Raw genomic sequence first — 21656 nt, forward strand, 5'->3', positions numbered from 1 at the left:
AGAGGGAAGGGAGGAGGATTTTTGCATAGAAACTTATAAGTTCCTTTCAACTATAGCAGAGTTTTCAAGAGTGGGGAGGGATGTTTGAGAATAGCACAGTATCCTTTAGCTAGTCACAGCTTTGTCATATGCAGTCCCTCAGGAATACAGCTACTCCAGTTGTCGTAATTAGAAAAATAATTCTTTCTTTTGCTCCACCCCTGCCCTGCAAATTCAATGTTGGCAGCAAAAAAGTTTGGTTTATGCAGTTAACTTTATCCTGTGATGCCTTGTGCCCTTCCAGACTGGGTTTAGCAAGACTTCTATAACCAGGAAATGAAACTGTAGTACCCACAGACATAACTTTAACTCTGACCTCCATGGGTGACACCCCCTCCTTTTGAAGTCTGTAATGTGTTCATTTTGCCACTGTCTGCCATTGAAGAGGAGCTGCCTGTGGCATCCCTCTCATTCAGTTCATAGTCTGCTTTCTAGGAAGACTGTCAGCTCTGCTTTTTTCTAAACCTTTTTTTTTTTCCCCCTCTGTGCCTGGTGGTCTACCTCTGTACACCAGCCTTGAGACTTGCATGCCATCCTTGTCTTATGTGACTGCTGATGCTCAGAATGGCCTAAGTGTCCCTGAGCCTTGCTCCTGTCTGTTCAATAAATTGTAGTGGTTTTCTTGAGGAACACAAGTGTTTTTTCATTTAGTTATGTTAGCAGTTGAGCTCACGCCATCTCTGAAGGGAAAGTCTTCTTGCATTGGATCAGTGCTAACATAATAGTTCATACATTTTTGCTTAATACTTCAACTGTAGAGTGCAGCTACCCCAATGCAGCTAGAGTGCTAGTAGCTGCTTCCCAGTGACTGTTGTCAGATTCTGGCAGACAGCACTATGATTACATGTATTTTCTGCTTTTAGGAGTTTATTTAGTTGCTTTAAACCTTCTGGAAGAGCTCCCTCAAGATTCCAGTTAACAAACTATGTGTTAAATTTTATTGACAATGGTCTTCTCACTTAGTATTTTTATATTTAGTATGTCCCTCTTAAAACCTGTTTCGCTAACTTAGAGCTACGGTTCCTATTTAATAGGTATATTGCATTTTCTGATGAACTTTATGCAAAATAGTGATAGTGAAAGCTGTAACTTTCACTATAGATAGTAATATTTCTTTAAGCAGTGATAGCTTTTTTGATAGTGAAAGCAAGTAGTAGCATTAGTATATCAGCACCAGCTGCACTGAAAATAGCACTTCTCAAGATTTAAAATACTGTGCCAGTGATCTGCCACAGAGAGCACAAAGATTCAGACTTGGGTTGATGAAAATGGGTAATAAGTTTTTTCAGATTCAGGACTGAGTCCTGAATAAAAATCAAAAGCAAGAACCAACTGTAACAGTGCATTCTACTGGATTCATTTCTTCTTTTTCAGTTGCTTCTGGTCTTGTTGACAACGTTTCTATTTTGGAGAGAAAGGTTGGCAGTCTCTTTTAGAGAGCTAAGAACATTTTGAAATAATAGGTGACAGTGGCTGTTCATATCTATTTTGGAAAGAAAAGTAAATAAGTTAGAAATCTAAAAACAAGATGGATTGCACAGCAGAAAGCAAACTGGATGCTCCTACCAATTTGAATGGGGACAGGGGAAAGGTGCTTAGAAAAATGGCACACCTGCATGGAACACTGTGTGTTTAGAAAACTTGAGAAAGTAGCTTAGCCTTATAAAACTTTTAAAAATACTCTTTCTAATGTAACTGCCATGGTTCTTGAATGCCTGCTTTCCTTGTAGCATATTACTGATAGTTCTTGGGGTCACAGAGCTGTTTGTTCATTGGGTGCTATGCTATGGGTGGCAATGCATATTTGACATCAGACATTCTAAGTTTTTTATAAAGTGCAATCCAGTCTCATTTCTGTTCCCATTTTTTGGGTACCTGCTTAAATGGGTTGTTAACTTAAGAGAATAGAAAGTTAAGAATAGCAGTTCAGTTTTCTGCTTCAAAAACAAATTTAATGTTTTACATAGAGTTTTGGAAGCATATCACAAAATGTAGGATTGCTGAGGTTTGTGAATACTCTTACTCTTTCATCCTCCTTTTTCTGGGGGTTGTTAAACTAAAACTTCACTTCAGATTTAGGGGAAATCATTTGTTCAAAAGTGAGTTTTAGGAAGCTACATTTGTGTAAAGGAAAGCTAATTTGTATGAGGATGGGAAACTTCAATTTGTTACATTAGGTGAGATTGACATATCCACAGTGTTAGTACCTCTCTTGTTAGAGTAATGATGAAACTTCATACAAAATGTAATCTGAAAAGCCATAATAGGTGATTTTGGTCCTTAGTAACTTAGAGTGTTTATTTGTTAAATAATTATGTACTTTCATTAATATAAGTTTTAAATCAAGATTCTCCTGAGAGAATCCAAACTCTGAATCCTACATGTATTTATATTGCAGAGGATGGGCAGAGTTCGAGTACTGTTGGTGGGTTTGGGGTCTGTAGCCCTACCCTTCACTTACAAACAATGTGTTTGCCTCCTGTCTGGACAGTAGAGATGCAATAGTTCAAAATCTTAAGAAGTTAGTTCAGTCTTTTACCCAGACTTTACCAGATACTCTCATCCAGAAGTGCCTCAAGGGCATAAGCCTTTTGTTTCACAGTTTAACTCTTTAGAGCAAATAATCAGTATTGGTCTGTCACACTTGGATAGCAATTGCTTTCAGATATCCTGTCCAAAGTCTCACAGAGAGAACAGAAAGAATTCATAGGACTACAGAGGAGTTTCTAGCTGTTTTTGAAGCCCACCTTTTCATGTTGCAGGCAGTTATGTCATAGATCTCATTACATTTATGAAAATCATTATTTCTTAAAAGTGATTATGTTCTTTTGCCCCTACTGTTCCCATTTAAATGATATGCAAGATCCTAATTCTCTAATTCTTAGAATCCTTTTTCTGATTTTCAGTCTAAATTTACACACATTTGTTTCTCTGTCAACATCGTTCTTAAGCTGCAATAGTTCTTTTTTCCTGGTGCTTGTCCTGTTGATATTTGTAGAAAATGTTGAACTAGCTTTTGGTTTGCTAAGCTAAATAAGTTGAGCTGTTTTAGCTTCCTGTTGCAAGAGAGACTCTTCTTTTCTCTTAGCCCTGTAGTTCTTCAATGAATGTATTTATCTTTCCTGAAAATACAGGAATAGTATAGGATGTTGTAGATCAGCTCTCACCAAGGTGTGATAGTAATATTTCTGCCTTTAAGACATGAGGAATAATCCATCCTACAGTCCGGGAGCTTGGGGGTTGAAACTACTGGAAGGCAAATTAGAACAAATAAAAGGAAAGTGGTTCCTTGCAGCTAATCTGTAGAACGCCTTACTGCAAGGTGCTGTGAGTGTTAAATGAATGGACGTGGTACAAAAAAGTGATTGGGGAAATTAATGGAAGAAAAATAGATTAAGAGCAGTTAGGAACAACAGTGCTATCGTTGCTCCAGAAGTTCCTGAACTTAAAATACTGTAGTCTGGGAAGGTCTTAGGGAAAATATTACCATATGTTAACCCTTTTCTTGTGTTTCTTTTTCAAGAATATGTGTTCATGAAAAGGCTATGATGATCTTTTATTATTTTGGGATATGTGCTGCTGAAGTGAATATGTAGACAGTATGCTGGGCTAGATAGACCCATAGCATGGGTCTGTGGGTCTATAGACTTAGCAGGATTGTCTGTCTCATTTTATCTTTGTTTGAAATTTGTCTTCTGGTGAACTCCAGAATTGTGTATGCTTTCTTTCGTCTGCCTTATTTTGGCAGTATATACTCATCTTGGTTGTTGCATCCAGCAATTTATGTACTTGAGGTTTTTTTAGGTAGTTTTAATGAGTCTGCTGCAGAGTTCTGCATCTTGTATTGTATATCGTTGTACCGTTATATGCCTCCTTAGGTTCACCTTTGCAGAATGCAGCTGTGACTTTCTGATAGGTGTGTTTTGAAGTTGCAATGTCCTCACCTCATTTTTTTGTTCATAGATTTAAAGTAATACTTTAGTATTAAATTCAGTCCAAAGGCCAATATTGTATCACTGCAAATTATGGAGATAATGATAGGCTATTACCAGTAAGTATACTTAAAATGTGAACCACTGTAATCATTAAGTTGAGTTTTGTACTTCTTAGACAGTATTAAATATTTCTGAAAATGGATTTTAGGTAGAGTTTGATATGATTCACAGAAAATGAAAGTACATTGGACTGTATGTGAAACAACCAGTGCAGGAGCCTGAGGTCCAGAGTCTCTTATCTCATTGCATTGCTCCACAGAAGAAATACATTTTGAGAAATTTATATATGTCTCCTGCACATTGCGGTCCTGTGTGTGCCATTGTAACTGTACTACTAAGTGTTATGGCAGTAAGGAGAATGGGGTTGAGGTTCTGCTCCTTTTAGGCTACCTGGCTGTGAGACAGCCTAACACAAAGTTAGTAGCCAAGTCTTTACATCTTTAGAGGCAGGGAAATACAATGAGCAATGAGCTGCAAATTTTAAAAAGTACTTAACTTTAATATTTCACAGATATTTTCAGGTTTTTCAAAAAATTTTTTTCACAGCAAACAGTTTTAAACAAGTGTATTTTTAATATATGGTGTTTTATTTTTTTGCTTCTTAGCATAACTTAAGAGTCGGGTGTGTACTTTGTCATGCTAACCTACAAACAGACTAACTAAAAACTTAGATCTTATGCCTACAACTTGTAACACTTATTTGCAAATGTGCTTTCACCCTCTCTGCCCTGATTCCAGGACTCTTCCATCATCCTTAGTCTTCTTGGCTCACTTGCATGCCTCCCTGTTTTTCCTTTCCTGCAGGCAAGGGCCTTCCTGTCCTCAGCTGTCGAAGACTCTGCTCCAGGAGCTCTTCCAGCTGCTGAGCGTGTGGAGAGGAAGGAGCAACAGATAGGAGAGGAAACCCCTCTCAGCTGCCCCCCAGTCAGTGCTGCCAGGCCCTGACTACTGGCTGGGGGAGCCTGTTTCCCCTGGCTGGTCAGTGCTGATTGACCAGGAAGTTGAGGGCAGTGGCAGCCCCTCCATGTGCTGAACAACTGCACAGAGTTCAGTAGTTGGGAATTTTTCCCTGTAAGCCACATTTGCAGTATAGGATAGCCACATACATGTCATGAGATGCTGGTTCGCCATTTGTGGTCTAAAGATGACATAAATTATATTTCTGTTGCAAGTGTTATTCATATGCCCAAGCTTAAGCATAAAACTTACACACTTCCTGTTGTTTGCACTGAGTGGGCCACTGGTGGCCCAAAATGGCAGTCTTTGCTTTTTTGGATATAAGGAAATCTGTTACTTCAGAAAACTATGTAAAACAAACCTTTTGTACTACATTTGACATTTTTAAATAAAGAGATTATAAAAGATTGACACTTGGGACTAACTTACACATTACCTTTTGCCTTTTATGATTACTTATAAATGTCTTTAATTTAAATTTAATGCATTTTTAACTGTTTTAAAATGTTCTTAAACCTCTGTCATGTCTATATTTTTTCATCCTCCCCAAACATTTTCTACAGAGGGCTAATCACTTGTTCCTTGAGTGACTGGCATGATTGAAGTGATTATTATGTGGAGATGTTATATATTGGGTGAGTAATAATGGGAAAGCTGTTGTGCTGCCAGATGGAGTAGAGATGGAAAGATACAGAATGAAGAAGGTGCTATTTTTCAGGGTTTCTTTGGGTAAACTGTGATCTCTCTACTTCCTTTCTCTGGCATTCTCCTCTGACTAAATTTTCATGTCTGTCTCTCTCTCTCTCTCTCTCTCTTTCCATGTGTGGTAATGGAAAGCTAGGTCCAACAGAAGGGGATATTGTACCTTTTCCAGCTGGGCATGGTAGAAGAGTATTTGCAAATACTTATATTTGCAAATAGTTATATTTGAAGAATAGCAGCATGATGGAATTGAGAAGAACTCATACTTAAGGCTATATTCATTATGTTAGATTCAGCCAAGAGAGATCGTGGTGTGATCCTAGGCTCCTTAGTACTTTACTCTAACCACTGCTGTAGTGTTTTGAGTTCCTCTTTGGCCAATTTTGTTTATAACCGCAAAATCCATATTGTCTACGCAGCCTCGGCTGAGTACTAGTATATTGTTGAAGGTGGGGAAAGGATAAGTAGAACTGAGTCCTCTGCATAAAGCTAGAAGTTGAGTCTGTGTCATTGTGCTTCTGTCCTACTATGAATTGCCATAGTGACCTTGACTTAAAAGTGAGATTGACTTTAGAATCTGATATTTAGGGCACTTGCTATAAATATGGGCTACCCACATTCAAATCTTTGTTTGAAATCAAAGTCCTGAATCCTGGTCTTTTATATCGTAGATCAATGTGCTTATTGAATATTTTGAAGGTTTTCTCCTCTTTCTGGTGAAATTTTTGAGCATTTTTTTCCAATTTTGTTTTCTGTGATATGGTATTGATTTCTGACCTGCTGTACTTACTGGGAGTTGTGTCCTTTGAAGCAGCCTCTATTTTCTAGTTCAATAGCATCTCTAAAAATACATAGGGATACATGGAGAAGCAATATGAAGCCTGCTACATGTATGTTTTTCCATTTGGTATTTGTTAATGTGTGTCTCTAGATCAGATGTCAAATATGATAGGGCCTGAGAAGCATTATTCAAGAAGGAGGTCATATCCATCTCCAAGGAGATGTTAATGAAAATGATCTGTCTTGATAGCCTGCAAGGTTATTTACCCCACAATTGCTGGATTCTTTAGGATGTGTTTGTGAAAATCCAATACAAAGTTTTACTTCTCAGAGAACTCCACTGGCAAGCTGAGCAACGTTTGGGTGTACTGTCATCTTATTAAGTGTTTAAAGCATATTAAGCTGCAAATGCACACTCACAGCTAAAATAATGAGGTCTTGCACTTTGTAGTGCCTGCCTACCAATGCAGGAATTTATGTGAATGGACCCCCCACACCTGTTATGGCTACATAGTACAAGTAGATGTTACCTCTTTCCTTGAATGAGGTATACTAGCTCTTCCATTCAAACGTGGTGCTGATTGTTAGTTGCATGACTATATCGGGAGGATTGTATTCTTGTTTCCTCATGGTAGTTGTTCTTGGTTCAGAATATTGCATAAAGTGGGAAAGGTTGGGGTAAGGCTGTGCTTTTGCAGGCATTAGCAGAGAAAAGTTACAGCTCCTCTATAGGAGAATGGGGATTGCAGAGCTTATCAAGGTGTTGACTAGCCAGAAGGTTCTTCTCCAGAACGTTTTTCTATCTAAGCTTGTCTTCATGCACACTTGCTTATATTCCAGTGCGCTCACTTTTATACAAGTGGCTTCCCGTTGTCTAAGAGCATAGTTCAGCAATCTCAAAAACAGTGTATAAAAATGACTCTGAAAAAAGGAGTATATGTAAAGTGGTACCTGTATGCAAGATTTCAGTGATGTGGTAGAAAATCTTTGTGGGGAACCCTTCTTAGTATACTGGCTGTGCTAATCAGTAGAGGCACCAGCACTCGGAGAATCCTTGAGGTGGAGCTATTTCAGTATCTGAAATCAGATTCCTTCTGTTTATATAATTTTTATCCTTTATGTCTTAATGTGGCTTTACCACTTTTATGCCTCGTGTGGTTCTGAAAATTCCATACTTCCCACCCTATTAGCATTAGTTTTTACACTTCCTTCATAAGCATCTTCTGCCCCATTATCTTCTCCATCCTTCTAAAATAAATCCTCTTTTCCTTATATTTTCAGATTAAGCAATGAACAGTATTTTTGAAAATTGGGCCACCTCTGGTGCTTGAGCCCTTTTGAAACTGAATTTTAGACTGTGCAGGTTTAGTAGAGCAGAACAATTGTTGGTATTTTTTTAATATTATATAACAGTTGCTCTTTTATATCACCTTGTATTTAAACAAAGAAAAAAATCATTAGTAATCTATTAGTATGAGGCTAAATATTTTCACACATACTATTTTTTCCACATCAGAGTATTTGTAGACTGAATTTCTCATGATTATGTGTGTATATTTCTCTGTCTCTCTTTAATACTTCTAGTTACTGCTTTTTATTCAAGCTCTCTCATTGCTTCATTGTTTTCTTTGTGCTTGATAGATGATAGTCACTGTTTCATTTCCAAGACTTGTGTCCAGATCAGGAGATCTTTGCATATGTAACAGTTACTCTGACTTACACTTTGCTTTTACCTAAGCAAAGCAGGGAGCTGTTAATGCAGACAGTGGCTTTATTTGGCCATTTTTTCCTGTGTTGATTTAATTCTATTTACCAAGTTATTTACCAGTGAAATTAATAACAAACGTTTGATGTATATCTTTTTAAAATCTTTATGAAAATCCTTAGCCTCTCAAATGTAACTGTTGTGGCATCTTCAAAAAAGATAAGTTTGTCTGTCAAAGTTAACTATATGTTCTGAAGGATGATGTGTTTGCACCTCACTTGTGATATTCTGTGTTGGTATACTTAAGAATTACTAGAATAAAATTAGATTAAGTACTCTTATGTTTTATGGTGTGGTAAACTATTCATTAGCTCTAGAACTAATGCTGAATTAAGGTACTGAAATTCTATTTGGAATATAATTAATTTAGTAAAAATAACAATAAAAAAAAATCTTCCTATACTCTCTGAGGAAAAAATAGCCAAAATACTCATCCATTGAGAAGTCTAGTGCTTAAAAAAAAAAAAGTGTATATATACACTCTTAAAAATAGAAGAATTATGCAGTATTTGGAAGGATGAAACTTCACACAAAATTTATAAGACCTTCTGTGTCTCCTCATAATGAAACATTTTTCTAGGACAGAATAGAGAGCAGTCTGTTCACTGACAGTTTAGAATGTGTTTTAATTACCTATATAATGTGTGAGTATACATAAATATGTAAATACATATATATATATTTATATATTTGTGTGTATGTATGTGCTACTGTAGTGAGAAAACTAACAGGGGTTTGCAGCCTAAAGATGATCTCAGAATTAATGCAGAATGATTTACTATATTAGCTCTGGTTAACCAATGTTTCATCAAAATGTAATTGGTTATGGACAGTCTAGCTTAAAAATGACTGAACTTCCCATATTTTCTTTGAGAAGCCTGCACTATTGAATTTACACCTGTCTCTCAGCAAACACTCAAAGAATGTCTTACAATTTATTTTAAGTGTTTTCAATTCAGTGCTGACAGGTTGTTTTTTTTCCCTTTGGTAAAATGTCACTTTCTCCATTTATCATTGATTTGCATATGTTATGTTTTGTATTCTGTTCAGAAGTTCTGTTCTTTTTATGAAGCATTATCCCTCATTTTTCAATGATGTTTGGCTTCAGGAAGAATTATTTCTAAGCTACTAGTATCCCCTGTTCCCCATCTCTTGTTGTAGCATTTGTTTTAGTGATACTGTTTCTCCTTGGTATATTTAAGGGTTTTTTTGTTGTTGTTGTTTTTTAATTGCTTGTTCCTTATGGTGATAGTGTGCTTCTCTTACTCCAGTCTTTAGAACATGTTTCATTTGTGCTGTTTACCTTTCAGATAGTTTCCTTGTTAGCTTTCACTCATAAGTTCTCCAACCTTGATCTTTCTTATGCGCTGGGCTGATTCACCTCCTTTCTGTCTGCTACTCTCCATATTATACTGAAGCTGATATCTGTAACAAATATATCTGCAAATTATGGCTAAGGTAGATTGCAGTAGTGGCTTTTTTTTTTTTTTAAGTCATCGTATTTGGAATCATGAAGATATGCACAATATGCATCAAGAACTGCTTGCTCTTCTATCCTGCTTGCAATGTTTAGTCTTCTTGTGGCCCATTTCATGAAGCAGTAGTCACGGGAAAATTGACTGGCTGAAGTTGATGATACAATTCATGAGAAATTATGCATGAAGAGAATCTGTTCCCATTGTTCAAACTACTTTCTGTCCATGGTAAGGACATGATGATCTTAAATAGTATTAGTGGATTGCAGTAATTTTTTGACATTCAAATACCCTGTAGAAATTTTGCAGAAAGAAAGTTTCCAAAGAACCCAGCTTCCCCCCAGCCCCGTGAGGCCTAAGCTGTTTGGGGCATGAGCATGTTTGTGTCCAGCATCTCTTAAATTCTTCTTGAGGCTATCACATAATACACCCCAAATATGTAATACAAGATGAGCAAAATTGTATTAAGAAGAGAGAAAAACTCTGTGAAGCTCATACTGCATTTTAAATAAAGACAGAGAGCATATAAAGAAGTTATGTAAGCAGCGTTGGGAATTGATACTGAGTAAGAAAGTAAGGGAAGGTAGGAGTATTTTGCCATGCATGTATAATAGGAGAGAATCTCTGCTGAATTAGTATAGGTTACCTTTCATCAAATATATGTTGTATGCTTTTCTTTGTAAAAGAAAAATGAGACATTCTTTTAAGTCATCTACAGCCCAAGAGGTGGTATTTTTCTAGTCAGTCATTGATGGGGGGAAAAATAGTGCAACTTTTGAAGAATTTGGGCTAGTCTTTGTTCTTCTTGCTCAGCTGAAGGTAGCCTTATTCAAACTTTTGTTGTTGCAGGGCAGGAACTATAACTAAATCAAGAGGTTCTTAGGTTGGTGGCTGTTGTTATTTAGAAATCAGATGCACCTTTGGTGAACTGTGTGGAGCGTGAGTGGGTGGAGAAGAAGGGAATGGAGAAGCCTTATGGAATATCCTCTTTTGATACTGAGAGGGGGAGATTGGGGCCAGCACATAAATAGATTTCTTGCTTGTCTAGTCTGTAAATATCCCTCAGATTCAGTGGCAGTGGATTGTTATGTGATCATCACTTCAGTTTTCAGCACTGTCTACATAAGTATTTTCTTTTTCAGAAGAATAAAATATTCCTTAAGAGTTAATCAACACTTTGTTTCTAAGCATCAGTGTAGTATTCCATTTATAAATGGACACCAGTCCACTGGTCTCTGTTTTTTCTTTTTTTTCTTTTTTTCTCACATGGAATTCTTCTCATGCTTCCAGTTCTCAATACCCACCTGCAAACCCTGTTTGTTCAGATTATATCTTTTTACAGAAGCAAGAAAAAATAAACAAGAACTGAACTTTTTTGCTTTTCTGGTTGAAAGCTTATATACGTACTTGGTGTTTTCTAATCTTTAAGGTTCGAGGAACATCTTGGGACTTTGGATTTGTCATTTTATACTATATTGTTTGCATTAAAACACTACCTTTTTCTTGAATAAACAATTAATGTGGAACCCAGTAAAAAGTATGAATTCAAATGATTTCTTTCACTGTACATTACTACCCAGCTGTTGTCGTGCTGCCTATTTATATTACTAGTTCTTTGGTTTTCTGTGGTCATATATATGATTTCCCTGTGTCCCCTGTGTCTTAAGTAAAAATTTTGCAGTTTCGGTGCACTCCTCCATTTTCATATCATTAATGTATTAAAGTCTTAATTATTAACACTTTGTCATGCTTGGCTATTTAGTCTTCCTTTCTTCCTAGTTAGTTATGCTTGTCAGATGTAAAGAAGTGTTACAGTGTTAACTTTTTATTACAGTGTTAACTTTTTCCATTTTTTAAATAAAATTGTTTACCGCTAATTTGGAGGTATGCTATAAAATACAAGTAATAAATGTGACCAAAGTGGTGGTGATATTTTTTTCTCCATATTGCTGAGGCATAAATAACATAGTCCTACCTTCTCCTTTATGAAAAAGAACTGTAATACGTATCAATGGCTTCTGCATAGAATATTTAGAATTCTGTTTTTATCTGATGGATTTTTTTCTTATATGGCATTCCCTTGACAGGAAATCATGCTAATAATAGCCCAAACTGGCATTTGCTTCATGGAGTTTGCGTGTTTTTTTTTTTTTTTTCCCCCTCTGAGAAAATGTATGTTTAATAATAGAAAATTCATGAAATGTTCTTGTCACAGAAGAAGGAAACATTATTCCAGTTCCTTTCCTTTTTCCTTTGCAACAATAAACAATGAACATATGGGGGATTTGGTGGAACATTTTTGTAGATGCTAATGAAATTTAAGTTTTTTTTTTTTTTTTTTTGTGGACACTCAGAAGTATTCTGCAGGCTTTTTCCGAGTTGACAGATACTTTAAGCTGTTTTTCTCCTTCACTATATTTTATTAACTTGCTGTAACCATTGATTGTTGAATTTGTGAAATCAGAATTTCCATGGTAACTGGCTATGATGTCATGAAGGGGGTTTTATAACTGACTTGTTAGAAGTGTTGACTATGGTGTGTTGCTTGAGTTTGCTTTTAATCAAGCAGGTGGCAGACAGCACAGGTATTTTTTTGTATCATATAAATTGTAACTTCTTTTCCTGCAGCCATTCCCTTATTTGTTTCCTGCTTCTGCTCTAGTTGCCACGCTGCAAAGCAGCTGCTGGTGATTATTTTGCCAAGTTCTTAAATTCTTCAGGTTTCCCTTTTATCTTCATGCAGCCTTGAACAAAGAGAAGGAAGTGTACTATGTTCTGTAGCAATTTTCCTTTTCATTTCAGGGTCTTTTTCTTTCTTGTTAATTTGTCAATACTAGGCAATACAAGGCTCCATTGAGTGCACTTAAAAAATCCATACAATATAGAGAAATAATAATACTCAGAAGTATGAGGGTTTTTTTAACTTCCTTAGAATCGTAGTACGTCACGTTGGTTTAAATTGGTTGCACAAATGGTGCCATCGATGTCCCTTGCAGTTATAGATCCACTGAGATGAGATCTTTTGAGTATTTGAGTATTCATTCAAAGAAGCCGTATACAGATACATATAGTTGTAACCTCAATTTTCAAAATGCTCTGCATCATTTGCTTCAATTAACAAAAGCAGTTCTTTAAAGATATTTGTCGAGGGGTTTGATGAGAGGAAAGTTTCTCGACCAAAACTGAGCTACTCTGGCTACTAGGAAGAAGACAAGTCTTGTATTGACTGTTGTATTTAATCCTCCAGAGACTCAAAGAGGTTGACTTTGGTGTTCCTGCTGAGGATGTAAAGCAAGAGGATGCTCTTGCTTTTGGTTTCTATTTTATGTTTTTAGTATGTGCTAGTAGAATTTTGAAAATTCCTATGGAATAACCTTCACAATATCAGTTTGAATTTAGGTAAGTGTTTTTCTAATAATGTCGCAAATAGTTTAGAGATCAGCTGAGACCATACCTTGATAGTGGAGCTAACTTGCTGTAATGGTTAGAGAAAGGGAAGTTCTGTTTGCAGCTGTGGTCCTTTCCTTGTGCTGGTATTAGTGTTAGTAAGATGGCTTAGCATGTACCTTCAGAGTGTATTCTAAAAACAAAGGGAAAATCTACCTTGCTGAGAATTGATTGGAGTTGTGTGAAAGGGTTGGTCTTAGCTTTTTGTATGCCTACTTTGTGTAGTGCTTCAGACACTACTGATATATCTTTTAGTGAGGTTTTACTTTCAAATGGGTGGGGGGAACATTAAAGGTCCTGAGATACTTAGTTGTTTAAGTGCATATGATTTATAATTTCCTTCAACTTCCTGTATAGAAAGAGCATGTTTTATTTGTTCAAAAAGTCAGTTTTCCCCTTCAAATACCTGTAATCATCTAGTTAAGGAAACAAACTCCCTGAAATTCCTGTCCAACAGATTTTATAAGCTACCCATTGTGTTAGCAGTTTCTGCATGCTGTAAGCAGTGACTGAACTGTAGAAGACAATATGTTCATTTCAGAAAATGTCATGGTGTGAATATTCTCTTCGGCAGATAGAGCAGGTATTCATATTACCAGAAAATGGAAGGCCTATCTGCAAATTACATCTGTGACAGTAATGCTAGAGGAAGCAGCATGAATTTGTGTTAGATTTGTACAAATCCAGAGATGACACCAAAAAGTGGGAGAGGAAGCAAGGCACAAAGAAAAAGATTACACGTTAAGACATCTGCAGATAAGGGAATAAGTTCCACATATGAACCTGGATGTGGAGAATTTGTTCAAACTCATGTAGTAACTAAAGAATTTCTTCTAAGAAATTCACTTTTGACTTGTGCTTTGGTTCTGGTTCCAGGGGTATAATTTTTTTAGTTTGAGAGTTGACTGACTTCAGGATGTCTGATAGTGGTGGGAATAAAATTAAAGGAGTAGTAGCTTTGATTAACTGCCAGCAAAATTCTAGTCTTTTCAGTGCAGTTTACTGAAGCAAAACTTGTGGCATGGATGAAAAATTCTGCTGTTGCAGGCTACCAAAAGCAAGGAGGTTCATCTATCTTAAGCAGCATTTTTTTGCTGTAAAGGCAAATACACCTCTCAATATAAGTTAAAAAATATGGACAAACATCTACAGTTTGAAATATATAATTTTAATGGTCTTATTAAATTGTTTTAATACCACACATAGACCTAATACAAATTTAATATAGATGTTATCCATTTTGCTGCAGCTGTGCTTACAGCATAGCTTTGTTTTTATCCATCAAAACTTCTGTTTCTGAAAATAGCTGTAAAAGAAGGTTGTTCTGGACTCGGAAGTAGGTGAACAAATATATAGTACATCTGAAATTTGTGATACAGACTGAGAACCGCTCATCTGGTCACATACATTGCTTGTTTCTGTTGAGTACAGCAAGGCCTATTTTATGCCTTGCCATTTTTAAAAATAACTTTAAAACTAGTGTAGCAGGGTAAAAATGGCAAATTAAAATACGGATTAGGTCAGTAATTTGTATTCTCTGTAGTTTTTTTTATTATTATTAACTATTTCAGAACATTTCCTTATTTCATTGTTGGCATTCTTTATTTTGATGATTATTATAAACATACATGAAGTAACTGGACAAAACTACTAATATGGTATTTAGACTTAGCTATTGCAGAAGGGATTTTTAAATGTTTTTCCCTTCCTCTGAATTTCCAGTTAAACAAAATGACCTACAGAGCTCATCATTTTTAATTTAATCTTAAGGTCTTTAATTACTAATAGTACCTTAAAATCAAGCAGTTCATAATTGCAACTACATTCTAAACATAGTTAAACCATGAATTGGTGAAAGTCACGATTAACCAGCTGGAATTAGAATTCATTGTAATTTTAACCAGCTTTTGAGGACAACAGTCTTCTGCTGGTGCAAAGCACCTTCCCTTCCATTTGAGTTTAGTCAACTACTTCACTTTAATGGCTCTTTTTTTTTTTTTTTTATGATTTTTTCAAAATTGAGAAACTGATCAGAATCTGGAAAAGTTGTGAGACAGTTTTTGTTGTTGTTGTTTTGTTTACCAAACCTGTAAATAGGGTCATAAGACAAGAGTATAGATTGTTAAAGATTTTGACCATCATGGTGGAGAGAAGCTATCAATTCAGATTACTAGAAATGTCTGTTTGCAGTGCAGAACATATTTTGATGTTAAGTGTGCTGCTTACCAAGTTTTAGGGCAGCTTTCCTCAAAGTAAAATTCATTTCTAATTGGATTCAGGTTTCTAACTTTAGCTTTAATTAGTCTACAGTGACTGGGTAGCGAGTGTAAGGTAGTAAACAGTGCATTTTATGACATGATAGAGATATGTAAAAAGAATCAGATCTTGGGAAATTATGCTAAGCTATAGAAATTGCTTAAACATGTCAAGGTAGTATATTCTTCTGCTTAGCAAAAAATACTGAAATCATTGGTATAACAAAATGTCCTTTAGGAAAAAAATAAATGTAAATACAGAATAATGCTTTAATTACTTAAAGCAGTTTTTTCTTGCAGATTGGAAAGAATGAATAAAATCCCTTTTTGTAATTTGATTTTTAAATTAACAAATTATAATGTGTTATAGAAGTTTGTTTTGTGTTTGGGAAATCAAATGCTTCTGGAATTCACAAACAAACAAGAGAAAACTTTTTGTTTTTATTTGTTTTCAATTTGTATTAGAATCAGTGAACTTGCAACATGGAATTCTCTGTCTTGTTGTTTGGAAAGGAATCCTGATGACTGGTTAATGAGTGTGTGTAGACTTCTTGCCTTGCAAAATAACGAGAAAGTTTGGTAAAAGACTTACATTTTTTAGAAAATGTATTATTTTCTTCGGTTAAATATAATAATTTGAAAACATTATATTTCTCTTTTGCAGGCTGTTCGCTGCTATGAATCGCTAATATTGAAAGCTGAAGGAAAGGTCGAGTCTGATTTCTTTTGTCAGTTAGGTCACTTCAACCTCTTATTGGAAGATTATCCAAAAGGTAAGATTTTGTTGTTGTTGTTGTTTTAGTGCTTCTGATAAATGTCTTTGGGGGCTGTCATTTGCTGAACATGACACTATAGAATCAAATGCATGTGGATAATAACTCACTGTTTTCTCTTGGTTTGTACTATAGTTCAAAGTAACAGAATAAGAATGATGTTATCTTTACAAAAACAGTTGTACTCTAACTTTTTGATGATTTCTTTAATTAAAAAGAAAAAGCCAAAACATTTCACTGGTTCAGGTACAAGTATGAAGCTTATTCAGCTTATACAATAGTGCAAAACTGTTTGCTGTATTTCTTTTTCTGCTTCATTTCCCTACAAACAGTTGTACCCATACCTCTGAAGGAATCATTTGGGAGGTGGAGGAGGAAAAATGGGAACTGCAAAAGTTAATATTACTGTGGAGACACAGGTGCATGGAATTATATAGCCTCTCTCAGGCTGAGCTCATGCTTCCTTGTTTGTCCTAAATCTTAACAGCTAAAACAAGGCTGAAAGTGTTAATTCAAGAACAGAATTACGCACTTAGAAAAATGTGCTTTAAGTTCTGTTTTGGATACAAGATGGAGGAGTGGGCTGGTTTTTTGTTTTTTTTGCCTTTAAGATCTCTGTTTCATTGATTTTTTTTTTTTTTCTTTTTGAAATTTTCTGAATGCTTTTAGCCATCATTGCAGTCAGTGAACATAGACCTTTATGTACTATTGTGCTTTGTTGCATATTGGCCAATAGACTGCAGTTTTGGTAGTGGTGTAGCTTCCCAAATATGCTCTTACAGTGATGCTTTTTGAGAAATAGGGCTAGATCTTCAGCTCCTGTCATTTCCCTTTTGTGTCTCATTGAGTGTCAGGTTCAGTCTCTGACAGCTTCCTCCCTTCCAGTGATTGTGGAAGGTATCGATGGGTAAAAAGTCTCTTTGGATCTTATTCTACATAGATAATTAGAGCAGATCAGAATATTTTGTCCTTTCATGGGATGTCTTTTTTCATTGTTGTCACTTCTCAATTTTAACATGAATGCAGCTCTATCTGATGATTATTTAAGAAAACCAACCAGCCCCCTTTCCGCCCACCCCCTCTTTCTCCAAACGCACAAACATACTGTTTTACAAGTTATCTCAAGAAGTGGAAGAAGGGAAATAAGATGGACTGATGCAGTGTTTGCATCCATACATAACTGATGGTGGCTTAAAAGCAGTGTTTAGTAATTTGGGCTGTATGTGGACCCTTTCATAACAGTGTGTGTATGGGTCTGCTTGTTTGTCATGCATAACATAAACCAGTATGAGATAGGGTTTGTGGGAACTTTTCTCATCTTTATTGTTTAGGTGGGAAACATTTGGATTTAACATTACTAGGGAGGAATTTCCAGTAGTCTAAATTCAGTATGTAAATTTAGGCTTTGAGTGATAGATGATGTCCACCTAAGACACCTGCCTCTTTCTGTTGACTATGTGGAGAGCTTAGGGACCTTAGCAGGCCAACTTGAAGCTACATTTTAGGTACCTACAACTTATACTTACATATGAGGCAGCTTGTGTGACATCATGTAACTACTAGTGTTTCTGTTTCCAAAGACATGGAAAAAGCTGAAGGGAACATGGCAATATGTTTGTATGGAATTTCATGAATAATAGTCTGATCCCATGTGTTTCTCCATAAATGTCTACCATCCCCTCTGCAAACAACTTCTGCTGTTGTTGTTCTGATTAGTGTAATGCAGCTTGGTATGATGTGACTGCACTATGGCTTATTGGATATATTTTATTTGCAAGGATAGTGTGGGATTGTGGGCTGAACTGTGTTAATTCTGCTGTTAATAACAGCTAAGAGTGACAGGACAAGGCATGGCTATGAATCAGAGGCAAGGTTTACTGATGGAGAGCCTACTTTGTACAATGCATATAATTAAAAAAAACCCAACAACATAAAAATACAGCCGATGGTTGAAAGTACCAGTTTTCCAGAACTATAAAGAAGCATGAGCTGAACTGTGTGAGAAGAAATATTTAAACATTAAAAACTTTGAATTAAAATATTTTCTTAGCTGCCTCTAAAATTCACAATCATGAAAGATGTTGTCTCAATTAAAAAGTGAGAAAGCTTAGTAATGAAGAATGAGAAGTTAGGTGCATCTGGACATACAGACAAATGGAGTAAGGAAGAAACTAATACTGAAGGAGTTTGAATTGATAGGAAATACAGTAGCATCTAAGGCAAGTTTAAATTTTTCTTTTTTTTTTTTTTTTTAATGAGGGACAAATATTCTTGTTCAAAGCAATTATTCAAGTCCAGAAGCAAGGATAGTAAAAGTATTATCCATAATACAAAAAGACACAAGTATTCAGCAATTATTTCACCCCTTTAATTTGAAAGAAATAGAATGCTGGTGCATTCCATTCTCAGTTTAAAGTATGAATAAGTTTTATTTCATTCTATAAATTCTGTTATCCTTAGTTAGCAAATATATTAATTACAACTGTAATTAATTTTTTTAAATCTTTAGGGCATGAAAAGTAAAGGGAATTCAAACACTTTTTTGTCCCTCTAATGTTTGTTTTAGCAAATTTTAAAGTTCTAGAAGTTCCAGAAATGTAAGGTGCCGAAGCAGGATGATCTTGGAAACTATAATCTGTCTGATCTGAAATTAGTCTTGGACAAAGTCATGGAGAAATTGATGTAGGATGTAATTAATACAATATCAGAAGATAGTAGCATGACTAATGCTAAGCAACTTTTTTTTTTTCTTGGAAGCCCTTATATGTACAGCCTTATATATAAGGTATAAAGGTATATTTTTATTACAGGCAAATGTGATACAAGTGTTCTTTGTTTAAAAAATTATGCAATACAGTTTGTGCCAAGTAGAACAAAACTGTTAATTGATTGCAAAAGTCTGATTGTTGATGAAGATTAAGCAATGCTAGGTTGACAGAGATATGTTAACAGCTGCATGTTCATATTTTCTTTCAGTTTGATCTGTCTCCATTAACTTTTTTTCACAAATGCATAGATGAACTTGGATTATTCAGTTAGGTATACTCTTTGAGTGTTAGTATTTTCATGTAGTTCTTACCTTCTCATAAACCTAGTAACAAAGACTGTAGGTCATTTCTATATAAGACAAGGACTAATAGCCTTGAAAAGAGGAGCCCTGAAAAAGATTCATGGCAGATTAATACATGATATTATTGGAAGTAACTAGGCATATACAATCCTCGCTGCATGTGCAAGGAGAATATCAGGTAGGAGCAGACTATCTTTGAATTTGGAATAAGTTGATGGCTGACACTAGATGGATTTAGACTTAAGTAAGGCATATTTATTTTTAACTGAAGTCTATTAAATATTATAGTAATTTTTCTAGAAATGCAGTATGTTTTGTTGCTTGCAGTCTGTCAAAATTTACTATATTCTGAAAAAAAATACTGGTCTCGAACAAAAGTGGTGAATTTACTTCAGAAATTATTAGATAAGGTTCTTTTTCTCTATATTATATGTAAGGTCAGACTAGAGTATCATGATGTTTTTTCTTGGCCTTTAAAATATCTGAAGTTGGTCTGCAGCTTGCATTTCGGGAAAAATTAGATGTGTTTGAATTGCCCTTGTTACCTTAAGAGTTTTCTCTGCAGCTGTGAAATTGACTTGCCTTGTTAGTTTCACTCTGCTACTCTTAGGAGACAGTATTAAGGAAGATGCCAATCTTTTTGCAGATTCTGAAATACTGTGAGTTACTGATTTGCATTCAGGAGATTATAACCAAGGTAGATTGATTCAGTTTAGCAAGCACGTTTCAGAGTGGTTTCTGTGCCCTGCTTTTATCCCTTGGACTATTACTGGTCAGAACTTGGCTTCAGGTGTTCCCAAAATGAGAACATTCCCTGCCCCCGGTGAAAACTCTTCTGTTCCTCCAGAGCATTTTCTTAGGCCTAATCTGATGTCTTCTTTTTTATTTTATTTTTTATTTTTTTTAATATAAGACAGTTATTCATCAGCAGATTGATTATTTCAGAGGCTTCCAAAACTATTGTTCCCTGGGTATGTCTTTGGTGAGTGGCATTCCCCCATCTGCTTGTTGCTGCTCTCTGCTTTGTTTCCCAAACAGCTGAATGTGCAGCTGTCTGGGGAGCTGAACCAACTGAAAAATAACCGGGCACAAAAAAGTGACGCATTGCCCAGAATGTGAAACCTCAGCCTCAGGTTTTGCCAGAGGAGGTTGATACAGGCTTTTGGCATGATCTGGGTTGATGGAAGCATGTAGGTCATGTAGGCTTTTGGACACTGGCAGAATTGTGAATCCAGCTAAGACTTTATGGCAGATACCTATCATCTTTATATGTTACTTCATTCCTTTGGAGGGCCAGGGTTTTGCTAAACTTATCTTGCTGGCAGAAGAAATGAATGCTACATCAGTAATTTGATTAAGATGTTTTTTTCTTTTTCCATGACCCTGGTTTCCATAAGGAGTGCAGAGAATGATCTTTGAAATTTTGGTTCTAGTTTAATGCTGTTTGAGCTCATGGACTCTGAAGACATCTGTATTTTCTTTAGGGATCATTGTATCTGTTTTGTAGAAGGAGCATTTATATTGCCTGTGTCCCAACCTGTGACCTGGAGGACTCCTAGCAATTGCACAATAGGAGGCATAATTTTATCTTTGGCCACCTTGAATTGCTATTCTCTAAGCAAAATGCCTGGAAGAAGATAATGCAGTTTATGAATTAATTGTGAAAAACATACAAATGTTCAAATCACAGTTACCAACGTATAATAAGTACTCCACTGGAACTATTTTTATTATTGTTTTACTCAAGTGGTGATCACATTTTTTGATGTACTACATTATTATAGTTTTAATAATCATACTTACGTTTTGTATGTAGGTTGTGACTGCATTGTAATCAAAAGCACTAATAGAAAAATGCTTTAATTTAGAAGAAACTGTTTACTGGTTCAAGGTCATTTTCTTAGTGATTGTTAGGCAAAAATTTGAGGGAAAAAAAGTATTTCTTATGGTGCTCACTGACTAAGATATTGCCTAAAACTAAAATATAAACAGTTTTAGACTGTTCTTGTGTAAAGTTACATAGTTGTAAGACTCCCCCTGCCCCCCCCAAATCCAACAGTGTTTATGTGTACCTTTGTACTTACAATTCAAGTTGTGCAGAAATTTTTTTTACAGTGGTTAATGTCTTAAACTTTCAGGGCTTTCAGGGAAAGTATTATCATTAGGAACCATTTCAGTGAGTTGCATTCTGAGGTATAGTGTAGCAGACATCATTTTATAAAATGTAAGAGACCATATTTCCAGCATAGATAGGATTGTGCTGATTGCTGCTGGGCTGTCTTTTACTGATGAGTCCTGGAAGAATTAGAACTGGTTTCAAGTATAACAGCATCTGAATGAATTAAGGAAGAGATGACTGTGTTTCAAATAATAGTGTGATCTTTGTTTAAGTTTTTTT

General features: G+C 35.6%; 1 protein-coding gene across 9 annotated transcripts in view; it reads left to right on the top strand.

The window, feature by feature from the left end:
* The window catches only part of KDM6A (lysine demethylase 6A), a 159349-nt gene that overhangs the window by 16392 nt on the left and 121301 nt on the right, over nucleotides 1–21656 (top strand). For all 9 annotated transcript variants that reach the window (XM_067297937.1, XM_067297947.1, XM_067297965.1 and 6 more), the window contains exon 3: nucleotides 16080–16188. In XM_067297937.1, the coding sequence (XP_067154038.1) occupies nucleotides 16080–16188 (109 nt within the window). The remainder of the gene's footprint in view (nucleotides 1–16079; nucleotides 16189–21656) is intronic.

This window comes from Apteryx mantelli, chromosome 1, assembly GCF_036417845.1.
Source record: "Apteryx mantelli isolate bAptMan1 chromosome 1, bAptMan1.hap1, whole genome shotgun sequence".
In the NCBI taxonomy this organism is placed as follows: Eukaryota; Metazoa; Chordata; class Aves; order Apterygiformes; family Apterygidae; genus Apteryx; species Apteryx mantelli.